Below are 12823 nucleotides of genomic sequence, written 5' to 3' on the forward strand. Positions count from 1 at the left end.
TTTTTTTTTTTTTTTTTTTTTCCCCCCCCTGGACCCTGGGACTACCCTGTGTATCTTCAAATACTTTAGATCACAAGTATGCCCTGCCAAAAAAAATGTTGGGAAAATTAGCTTCTTGGATCCTCCTGAAATATGCCTTTTGGGCTTTATAGAGATCCTCAAAGCAGCTTCTTGCTCTGTCAATTCTCCCCTGCACCTCAAGCAGATCTCAAATATACTTTATTTGGTTATATAAAACTGATACCAATTGTAATCGGCTACATAAATTACTTAGCGTTTATATCTTCTTATTGTATAGCATGATGATAATTGAATATCATAAAAACATCTTATTAACAGAGATGTAAAAATAAAATAAACTGAACTCTGTATGGCATTTTTTTTTTTCCTTTTGGCCATATAATTAAAATTTATTGTAATTAAGGGGCCCCTGGGCATGAACCATATTTTTGAGAAAAAAATGAACTAAATTTTCTTGGGGCAGCTAGATGGTGCAGTGGATAGAGTAGCAGCCCTGGAATCAGGAGGACCTGAGTTCAAATCTTGTCTTAAACACTTATTACTTACTATTAGCCACGTGACCGTGGACACATCACTTAATCCCAATTGCCTCACACGCATACACAAAAAAATTTCTTTTACCAAATTTACTTGTAACAAATATTTTCAAGATAGTAAAATTTAGAGATAAAATTTTTTGAACTGCATGTTAACGTTACATGTCTTGCTATATTTTTCATTACATTAGTCAGGTGATGAAATTTAGTCGGAGAAATGAAGGTTTTCTACTACAGGATAAAAAGGTTATCATTTCTCAGTGAAAAGAGTACTCCAAAGCAATCTTTTTCAGTGTATTCACAATCTTTATATAATGTACTTGAAATACATGTCTTGGGGCCTGATTGCTTTAGATGAGTCCTTCTATATTGTGGTAATAATTACTACATTAGCAAGTAAAACCCAAGACTTACCTTAAACTCAAATTTGCAATATAGAAAATAGTGTAGTGATATACCCTTTTGTAATAATATAGGTATTTCTTCCTTAATGTAAGGTATCTCTGAGAAGCATAGAATAAAGAGTAGAAAGGGCATTTGTGGGTCATTGCATGCAGCATTTTACCCTCTAGGCATTCCTTCTACCTTATCGCCAAGTCATCATTATCTGCACTGTAAGTTGTGGGGACTTGTAACATCCTGAGAAAACCACATTACACTTTTGGACTGTGTTGATTATTAGGAAGCTTTTTGGGAGGGGCAGAGCAGGGAGAATTTGTTCCTAGTTTTGCATTCTGGAATCAAGCAAAAAATAAATAATTTCAGATGCTTGAAAACAGCTTTCATAACATTGAATCTACATTTAGTTTTATATTTTAAAGTTTTTAAAATATTGAGGTAGATATATATTATTGGTTATTTTAAAATTTATCTCTTGAACTGAACTTTGCTTATTCATACTGGACTTTCAATATGATCATTAGTTTAACTTTATTTCATAACTATTTCTTTTTTCTTTTATAGTCATTTTTGTAAAAAAAAAAGTAGCAGAATTTTATTGGAAGAAATAATAGCTTGCATTTCTGTAGAGCTTTACAGTTTACAAGCTGTTATTTCTCAGAATAACTAAGAAATATAGTGCACATATTATTCCAGTTTTACAGGTGAAAAAAGTGATCCTCAGAGAAGCTTAAATGAGTATTGAGCAATTGGTAGATTTCTAAGGTTTAATTTAAAAACTTTGTCTTCTCTAAGGTCCAATCTTCTGTGGCAGTGGGTACACCTGATTACATTTCACCTGAGATTCTACAAGCAATGGAGGATGGAATGGGAAAATATGGTCCAGAATGTGATTGGTGGTCTCTAGGTGTTTGCATGTATGAAATGCTATATGGTGAAACACCTTTTTATGCAGAATCATTAGTGGAAACTTATGGAAAGATCATGAATCATGAAGTAAGAAATAATATTTCTAAATAACTAGTATAATATTTGTTTCTTTGCATATGTAAAATAATAATTTCACCTACATTAATGGTACTTTTAGAAGGTATAGTGTCATAACATTTGCTAAGTATGTTATTTGGAATGAAGAGCTTTCTTCTCCTGACTTGATGTGTAGACTGTGTTATTTGTTAATGGCCCCAACCTCTTTGGATTCAAAAAGGGAATATAAGAATAACATGGTAATTGTTTCATACTTCTGGGGTTCCATTTGCTGTATTTTATTGGTCAGTATCACTATACATTCACATTGATTTAATACATCTTTAGATGTACTAAATTAAAGCACGGCAATGATCCAATCCATTTGCTGTCTTTTCATTGCTCATTTCAGGCTTTTTAAAGCATTTAGACTATGAGGGAAGATGCAGAAACATCTTTAGAAATGTCCTGCTGGTTATTCAGTTCAGAGATATTTAAGAATCCCTTTGTTATCAGTTTGTTAGGAAACATATTGAGGAGAATTAATGAGATCACTAGATTCCCACACTTAAAAGTTCAATTCATTATAGTTTTCATGATCTGATCTCCACCTTAAAAAAAAAAAAAAAAAAAAAAAAAGCTATTTCAATACCATTTAGAATTTAAAATGCTTGAAATGGTATAATATCTAGTATTGACTATTTAAACATTCAAACTTCATAGAATAGATCACCTATTGAGTTTGAATTAATTACTTTATACTTAAACATGTGTTTTAATGAATATGCAAAAATCATGAAGATTAGTTATTTAGTAATTTGTTGTAGAGAGGAGTTAGACAGAACTGTAAAATACATTTAGAAACTTTTACAACAGATCTTTGAAGTGATTGTTTTTTTTTTATTTTAATATCATTATTATTATTTTTTTTTATGAGATGGCATATCTGAAATTATAAGGAAAGACAGTGGGGAAAATATGAATAAATACAACTATTCATCGAGCACAGTTTTTTCAGGAGCATTCATGCCATGAGATCATGCCATAATTTACAAAATTATATCCCAGTGGCCACAAACAGTTGCAGTTCCTAAAGTGTCTTAACTTTAATGTCTTAACAGAATTACTCTGATTTTTTAGAGTATAGCTCATTTCAAAAAATATGCTTTGTTAAGACAAGATTTCTTAACTACATAATTATCACATTTAAAGTTATTTACTCTTAAGTTTCTCTTTTTTTAAAAATTGTAATAAGTTTATTTTTAATGCACATTGCTTTTTGAATCATGTTGGGAGAGAAAAATCAGAGCAAAAGGGAAAAACCATGGGAGAGAAAAAAAAATTAGAAAAAAGAAGTAAGCATAGCATGTGTTGATTTACATTCAGTCTCCTTAGTTCTGGATGCAGATGACATTTTCTGTCCAAAGTCTATTGGGATTGCTTTGGATCACTGAACCACTGAGAAGAACCAAGCCTTTCATAGTGATCATTAACAGCAACAATGTGCAATGTATTCCTGGTTCTGCTTATTTTGCTTAGCATCAGTTTATGTAAATCTTTCCAGGCTTTTCTATGATCAGCTTGTTCATAGTTTTTTAGAGAACAATAATATTCCATTATCTTCATGTACCACAACTTATTTAGCCATTCTCCAATTGATGGACATCCATTCCTTTTCCAATTCTTTGCTACCACAAAAAGAGCTGCTACAAACATTTTTGCACATATGGGTCCTTTTTCCTCCTTTATGATTTCCTTGAGACACAAATGGCTCTGCTGGTCAAAGGGTATACATACTTTTATAGCCTTTTGAGGTTGCTCTCCAGAATAGTTAGATCATTTCACAACTCCATCAACAATGCATTAGTGTCCCAATTTTCCTACATTCCCTCCAGCATTTATCACTATTTTTTCCTGTCATCTTAGCTAATCTGAGAGATGTGAGGTGGTATTTGGGAGTTTGTTTTAATTTGCATTTCTCTAATCAATAGTGATTTAGAACATTTTTTCATACAGCCATAGGTGGCTTTAATCTCATCATCTGAAAATTGTCCATTGACCATTTATCAATTGGTGAATGACTTGTGTTCTTATACATTTGACCTAGTTCTTTAAATATTTTAGAAATGAGACTTTTATCAGAAACACTGGTTGTAAAGATTTTTTTCCCAGCTTTGTAGTTCCCTTTTAATCTCATTTCTGTTGGTTTTGTTTGTTCAAAAACTTTTAAATTTAATATAATCAAAGTTGCCCATTTTGCCTTTCATAATGTTCTCTAGTTCTTCTTTTGTCTTAAATTCCTCTCTTCTCCAAAAATCTGATAGACAAATTATCCCTTGTTTCCTAATTTATTATGGTATCATCCTTTATGCTCAAATCATGCATCCATTTTGACCTTACTTTGGTATAGTGTGTGAGATGTAGTTCTATGTTGAGTTTTTGACACCATTTTCCTGTTTTCCTAGCAATTTTTGTCAAATAGTGAGTTCTTATTCCAGAAGCTGGAATTTAGAGGTTTATGAAATATTAGATTGGTATAGGCCTTGATTATTGTGTCAAGTGTATATTTAATGTTCCACTGTTCCACTACTCTATTTCTTAGCCAGTACCAAATGGTTTTGATAAGTGCTGCTATATAATATAGTTTTAAGTTTGGTACTGTTAAACCACCTCCTTTGTATTTCTTTCCATTAATTCCCTTGATATTTTTGACCTTTTGTTTGTTATTATTTGGTTTGAATAAATAGGCCTATTTAAGCAGAATTGTAATTTTTATTATATTAAATAGCTTAGCCTACCCATCAACAATTGATATTTTTCCAGTTGTTTAGATCTGATTTTATTAGTGTGAGACATGTTTTGTAATTGTGTTCATATAGTTCTTGGGTTTGTCTTGGCAGAGACCCTCAAGTATTTTATTTTGTCTGCAGTAATTTAAAATGGAATTTCTCTATCACTTGCTAAGGGAGATTTATTATTTTAATATTATTAAAATATTATTTTAAGGAAAATTCTAGTTTTTTTTTTTTTTTTTTTTTTTTTTTTTTAGGAATGGGTGCTGTATTTTGTCAAAAGTTTTTTCTGCATCTATTGAGATTATCATATGATTTCTGTTGATTTTGTTAATGATGTGGTAGATTATGGTAATAGTTTTCCTGATATTGAACCAGCCCTGCATTCCTGGTATAAATCCCACTGGTCATAGTTATTATTTTACTGATAAGTTGCTCTTAATATTTTATTTAAAATTTTTTGCATCAGTTTATTTAGGGAGATTAGTTTATAATTTTCTTTCTTTGTTTTTGCCCTTCTTGGCTTAGGCATCAGTGTTATATATTTGTATTATAGAAGGAATTTGGCAGTACTCCTTCTTTACCTATTTTTCCAAATAGTTTACATGGTATGGGAATTAATTGTTTAAATGTTTGGTAGAAGTCACTTGTTCAACTTCTTTTTCTAAAATGGGACTGTAAATATTTTATTTCCTCTTCTGTCAATCTGAACAGTTTTGTAAATATTCCTCTTTCAGTTAGATTTCCAGACTTGCTGCCATAGAGTTGGACAAAGTAACTTCTAATTATTGCTTTAGTTTCATTTTCCTTGGTGATAAGTGCCCCCCTTTCAGTTTTGATGCTAGTGATTTGGTTTTTTCTTTCCTTTTTCTGATCAAATTAACCAAAAGTTAATTTGATCTATTTTGTTAGTGGGTTCCCCTCCTCCCCCCATAAAACCAACTCCTTGTTTTGCTTATTAGTTCAATAGTTTTCATGGTTTCTATTTTATTAATCTCTTTTTTGAGTTTCAGAATTCTTATTTGGCATTTAGTTGGGATTTTAAAATTGTTCTTTTTCTAATTTTTTTTTTAGTTGCATACCTAATTCATTGATGTCTTATTTCTTTATTTTATTTATGTAGGAAATTATGGATTGTTTCTTTGATTTGTTTGACCCACTCATTCTTTAGAATTAAATTATTTAATTTCCAATTAATATTTAGTCTATCTTCCCTTGCCCTTTACTGAATATAATTTTTATTGCATTGTGGTCTGAAAAGGAAGCATTTACTTTTTCTGTTTTTTTACATTTGGTTGTGAGTTTTTTAATACCTTAATACATGGTCCATTTTTGTGTAGGTGCCATGAGCTCTATTATATCTAGGTTTTCTATTTTCCTATGCACCTCCCTAGTTTTTTCTTGTTTATTTTGTGGTTAGATTTGTCTGATTTTGAGAGGGGAAGGTTGAGGTCCCCTACTAGAATAGTTTTGCTGTCTCTTCTTATAAATGGCTTAAAATCTTCTCTAGGAATTTGTATCCTCTACCACTTGGTGCATATATATTTAGTATCATTACTACTTCCTTATTTACAGTACACTTTATCAAGATGTATTTTCTCTCCATACCTCTTTTAATAAGATCAATTTTTATTTTTGCTTTATCTGAGATTAGAATTGCTGTCCCTGCTTTTTAAAATTTCAGCTGAAGCATAGTAAATTTGATTCCAGCCTTTTACCTTTACTCTGTGAGTCTCTTTGTGTCAAGTGTGTTTCTTGTAAACAACATAGTCTGCTTTTTAATCAACTCTATTTGCTTCCATTTTATAGGAGACTTCATCTCATTTACATAACAGTTTTGATTATCAGCTCTGTATTTCCCTCCATTCTATTTTTTCCCCTTGTATATACTTTTGTATACTTTTGTTCTGTCTTTCCACCCTTTCTTTAGTGGTATGGTTTTATTTGTTGTTGTTGTTGTTTTTTAACCCATCCTACCTATTATCTTATCTCCTCTCTCCTCTCCCCCCTTTTATTACTCGTGCTTTCCCCCCCACCCCCACCCCACCCATTACCTAATCTTATAGCAACCCTCTCCCCCTTCTCTTACCTTTTTCCCTGGTGTTTCTGCCCTCCCTTCTCTCCTGTTCTTCCCTTTTCTTTTTTCTGCTTCTTCTTTTAATTCTTTATAGGGTTAAGTAAATTTCTATACCCAACTAAATGATTATTTCCTCTTAAAGTCAAAACTGATAAGATCAAGCTTCAGACAATGCTCATCTCCCTCCCTTCTTTCCCTCAATTGTAATAGGTCTTTTGCACCTCTTCATGTGAACTAATTATCTCATTATACTTTTCCTCTTTTTCCAGTGCAGACCTTTTCCCACCTCTTAATGTTTTTTCTTTGATGTTATCACATTAAATTCCATTCACCATCACACCTTCTGGTCCATGTGATGTCTCCATTTGTCTGCCCCAATGACAGATACAGTTTTCAAGAGTTATAGGTATTGTTTTCCCATCTAGAGAATTTTCTATAATTCTCCTGAGTACTTTGTTCATAGATTAAATTTCCTGTTTAGTTCTTGTTTTTTCAGTAAAAATGATTGAAAATCTCTTATTTCCTTGAAGATCTATACTTCCCTGAAAAATGATGCTGAATCTTCCTGGGTAGTTAATTCTTGGTTGTAAACCCAGGGCCTTTGCCTCCCAGAATATGGTATTCCAGCCCCTCTGATCATTTATTGTAGAATCTACCAAAGTCTCAGTAATCCTGCCTGTTATTCCTTGATATTTGGATTGTTTTGTCTGGCAAATTGCAATATTTTTCCCTTGAGATTATAGTTTTAGAGTTTCACAACAATATTCCTGGGGATTTTCCTTGTGGGATCTCTTTCTAGAGGTGATCCATGGATTCTTTCAATGAGTATTTCTTCTTCTGTTTCTAGAATATTGGGGTAGTTTTCCTTAATTACCTCTTGTAGAATGTGATCCAGGCTCTATTTTTGGTCATGGCCTTAGTTAGGCCAATGATTTTTAAATAGTCTCTTCTGGATTTATTTTCCAGGTCGGCTGTTTTGCCTATGAGGTATTTCACATTTTCTTCCATTTTTTTTCATTCTTTTAAATGTATTTGATTGATTCTTGCTGAATCACAATGTCATTAACTTCCATTTGTCCTGTTCTAATTTTTAATGTGTGACTTTCTTCAGTTATCTTTTGTATCTCTTTTTCCATTTGGTTTATTCTGTTTGAAGAGTTGTTTTCTTCAGACAATTTTTTTCCTTCCTTTTCCAAATAGTTGACCTGTCATACATACCTCTTACTTCTGTCATTTTTTTCTTCTATCTCTCTTATTTTCCTTTTGAAGTCTTTATGAGCATTTTCAAAAAACCTCTTTGGGCTTGATCAATTCATATCACTCTTTGAGATTTATTATGTGGACATTTTGTACTGGTCTGCGTTTGTATCTTGTCACCATAGTAGCTTTCTATGGTCAAGGGTCTTTTTTGTTTCTTGTTCATCTCCCTCCCCCCCCCCCCCCCCGCCTTTTCTTTTTTTTAACTTTGGAGCTCTGTTCCTGGGGTAAAGGGGACACTGTCCCAAGCTTCATGTGCAGCTCTGAGCTTTGGCTTTGAGCACAAGGGCCCCTTGTGTTTGTTGAGGATAGCTTTTGCCTGCTCAGGAAGCCTGGTTTCCCAGAGTTTACCTTTTAAGTTGGGACTGGAAGCTGCCCCATTGATTTGCTTCTCTACTGAGCCAAGACTAAGGGTCTTAATTATTGATTTGCTGCAATTAAGAGCTTTTCATTGGCTTTCCTAGAGTCTATCTGACCTGGGCTGAACACCCCTTTCACCACAGTGAGATTGACCATTCTTAAAATTTTTTCAGTTTCATTTCATTCAGAGGTTTGGTTTCATGTGGTTTTTGAGGGAAACTGGGAGAACTTGAGCAGCTTCCTGACTTTACTCCACCATCTTAGCTCCTCCCCAGAAGTAGACTGTTAAGTTTTTCTTGAGATAAACTTATTTACTGTATACAAGACATTAATGGACATTGTTTTTTGAGAAATTCAGATGTATAATGGTATTATCACTCTACAGATGTGAAAAAAGTAAATTTTATGATTTTTTTAAAATGGAAAATATTGGTAATGGCTAATGTTTGGAATTTTGATTTCTAATAAAATTTCTTATCACAAATATAAGTTAACCTCTCAAGTAAACTATTGATTTGGAAAGAAAATTTTGTGCTTATATCCTTTGAGTGATTGAATTGATATGTTAAAAATTTGATTGTATTCTCCAGTAACACTATTAGAGACACAATCTAAAATATTTTATAATAAATAATTTTGGGGAAACGAATGTCATAATTTTAGTATAATTATGAAAAATCTGGACTTATAAATTATATGATTGAAAAAAGGTAATTAACCTTCAAATAATATGTGCCTAACATTTCAGTAGCCAAAAAAAAAAATCAAAATATTCCCATCAATGCAATTTAATGAATCTAGACAAAAACTTTTCAAACTTCTTTTTAAAATACCTAGAATTTAGAATTGAAAATCACATATAATTTAAAAATGTCAATTCTAGGATATGCATTTTGCTTTGAAATGCTATCTGAAATTTTTTTGGAATATTGCATTTTTAAGATTTTAGATCTAGAGAGCAAAACCTGCATCTTATCTTGAGTATTCTTTCATATTTATAGTAAGTGAGGAAGTATAAGTAGCTATTCTCTATGGCAAAAAGTATATGATGGAAAATTATTGCTAATTGCCAAAGGTTTAAGTTACAGATCAGTGTTTCAATTAACACCTAACATTTTCACTTAATCAAGTCATGTTTTTCTGAGAAGTATTTGGCTGTGGCTGTCATTTAAATCCTCAACTTTTAATTGTTATATATGTTTGAATAGAGCAATGATTTTTAAGGTATTAAATTATGAGAATTCATTAATTCTAGGTAAGATTACCCGTAGGTCCTTTCATCTCTCCTTTTCATTTTGCATATCTCTCCACCCATGACACCTCTCCTCCTTTACAGATAATTATAGGTTATCATTACCCACTTTATAAAATTACTTAACTTCCCAAAATAAAGTATTTCACAGAAAATTTAGACACATATAGAAAGGGTATCAGTAGATGAAAAGGAGGGGGATATATATTGATTTTAAGTGATAATTTTTTACCTGACATAGAATATAGAAATGTAATGTTTGGGCTAGCTTTCTGGAGGTCCTCCAGAAAGGCCTTGGTCTCAGCAGGATAGACACCATCAGAAAGGTCAGGAATAGAGTTCAAAGTATTATTGTCTCCTTCAGTCTCCCAGTTTTGAACCAGTCTGCTCCATAGTCTCTTCCAGCAGTCTGATTCACAGTCTGACTGACTGTCCCCAATTTCTTCCAGTCTGCCAGTCTCCTCCATGTGCAGGAGGCAGGAGAGCCACCATAAGGATAGTCAAAGATAAAATATCTGTCTTCCAGTCTTTGTTGGCCCTTATATATCTTATTGTAATTACATCATTACAGCATACTGATTATGTGTGAATTTAGAGAACCATTAAAATCACCATACTAAATACTAAGTATATATGTGAACTAAAGAACAATCATCTCATCAATTCCACTGAGTTAACACTTTGTTTCAAGTATACTTCTCCAAAGTTCCACCCTCTACATAGAAGTTTACATTTTTCCAGATAACAAATCTTAAATAAATCTGAAAATTCCCTTTGTCTTTTATTAGTCTGGGTTGGTGTTTAGTTACCATTGCAAAATGACTTTTTCGACTTTTTTGAACTAGAACTTCAACTTTGATTACTATTGTCTATAGTTTTTCACAAAACTTGGCATTCCTTTCAATATATGTATCAGCATATATCTGAATAAATGTTGAACTTAATTTTTTTTGTAGGAGCGATTTCAGTTTCCTTCTCATGTCACAGATGTATCTGAAGAGGCAAAAGACCTCATTCAAAGACTCATCTGTAGTAGAGAACGCCGACTAGGGCAGAATGGAATAGAAGATTTCAAAAGACATGCATTTTTTGAAGGAATAAATTGGGAAGACATACGAAATCTAGAAGCACCTTATATTCCAGATGTTAGCAGTCCTTCCGATACATCAAATTTTGATGTAGATGATGATGTGTTAAGAAATCCGGTAAGCATAAAAACACTGCTTTATTATTTACTGTATAGTTTCAAGTGAAAGATACATGCCTTTTTTTTTTAAAAGCAATTGGTTTCCAAAGATAAATTTTGTGATTTGAAAGTTTGGTCAACTTGTCCTTTGTACTTTCTCTGAAGTATTGGTTTAAGAATTTCACTTATATTTTTCATGGTAGCTATTCTGAAATACTTCTATGTTTTGATTATCTATATACATATAAAATCTTGTATTTGTATTTTTTCCCTTTGTGTGTATGCATAGGGATATATATATATATATATATATATATATATATATATATATATATATATATATGTATATATATGTGTGTGTGTGTATGTGTATATATGCATGTATATATATACATACATATGTGTGTGTGTGTATATGCATGTATATATATACATACATATGTGTGTGTGTGTGTGTGTGTGTGTATGTATATATGCTACCTATTGCTATTCTTGTTCCACCACTTGAGAACTGTGTACTTATTACAGAAATTATATTTGCCCCATTTCTTCATCATTAGATTGTGGATAACTGTACTACTTCACAGATTTATTTTGAGGAAAGCACTTAGTAAATCTGAAGATCCTGTTTAAATTTTATTTGGATGTTATATTATGGACAAATTTAGATTTTTTGAGTTACAGAAGATATAATCAAGTATGGATAACAGAATCAATACACAGCCCTTTAAGAATAGTGTCAATTTAATTTGATAAATATTTATACCTTAATGTGTATAAAATACTTTGCTTGATTCTGGGCATACAGAGATAGCATCAAAGTCCTTGCCTTCAGGGAGCCCATGTTATACTTGAGGGTTGATGAGGGATATAAAATGTATACAAATGAGTATGGTAAAAGGAAATTGGGGAGGAAGAAAGCTGCAATATAGGGAAATCAAGAAAGCCTTTGAACTTAAGAATTAGACCTGAGTCTGAGTCTAGCTTTGATGGAAAACAAAAATCCTATAGACATGAGAAGAAAGAACATTCCAGATATAGGGACAGCATATGAAAATTCTTAGAGAAAGGAAATGAAGTATTAAGTTTGGAAAATAGCACATAGTCTTCTTTGGCTGGTATGTAGAGGTTGTGAAGGTTAGTCCCATGGAATAAGGATGGGAAAGTATGTAGGAATAGTAATGTTGAGGGCCCTTAAATTTCTATCTTATCCTAGAAGTAATGTTCAGTTTTAGTTCATCACAGAGATGATACTGGTGTTCTCATTTTAAACAAGAGTAGAAGACAGGATGTAAAGAGGACTGATGTGAAAAATAAAGAGGCATACTTGACAAGATTGATATTGATAATTGTTGGGATAAAGGGAATAATAGGGAATAAAGGGAAGGGAAAAGTCGAGAGTGATTCAGGGATTATGAATGAATTTGAGAAGGAGTTGGTGTACTCCATAAAATTAGTGACCTTTTAGTGGGAAAGCTAGTTAATTCTGTTTTGAATGTGTTGAGTTTGAGATTCTGAAGGGAAATATCTGAGGGATAGATTGATAGATTGATGGCACAGGACAAGTATGGGAGAGACATTAGGACTATATATTTATATACAACACACATGTATATTTATATTACATAGAAACATCTATTTCTTTAGAGGTAATATTTGAATCCATGAGTGTGCAAGTTATAGTATAGGAATGGCCATACATATAGTGAGCCAACGAAGGCTGGTAAAATTCTGTTTGAGGGAGGTAGAAAGTTGTCTATATTTCAGCTATATTATATGCCAAAGTGAGCAGCTGTAGATATGAGAAATTCACAGGATGCTATTTCCAAGAAACAAGCCAGCAGTAAAAATAAGTGAGCTCAAATGTTTATTCAAGAAGTGTACAGTGTATAGGTAACAGTCAAGAGGAGGTAGATGCTAATGCAGGAAAGGAAATTTGACATTGTGAGTCACTGAGAATTGGTCAGATAGAACTAA

General features: G+C 32.3%; 1 protein-coding gene across 2 annotated transcripts in view; it reads left to right on the forward strand.

Annotated features, from left to right (window-relative positions):
• Positions 1-12823, forward strand: part of LOC141556651 (serine/threonine-protein kinase MRCK beta) — a 152998-nt gene that overhangs the window by 69672 nt on the left and 70503 nt on the right. For both annotated transcript variants that reach the window (XM_074291108.1, XM_074291109.1), the window contains 2 exons: positions 1752-1952; positions 10617-10865. In XM_074291108.1, the coding sequence (XP_074147209.1) occupies positions 1752-1952; positions 10617-10865 (450 nt within the window). The remainder of the gene's footprint in view (positions 1-1751; positions 1953-10616; positions 10866-12823) is intronic.

Source organism: Sminthopsis crassicaudata, chromosome 2 (genome assembly GCF_048593235.1).
Source record: "Sminthopsis crassicaudata isolate SCR6 chromosome 2, ASM4859323v1, whole genome shotgun sequence".
In the NCBI taxonomy this organism is placed as follows: Eukaryota; Metazoa; Chordata; class Mammalia; order Dasyuromorphia; family Dasyuridae; genus Sminthopsis; species Sminthopsis crassicaudata.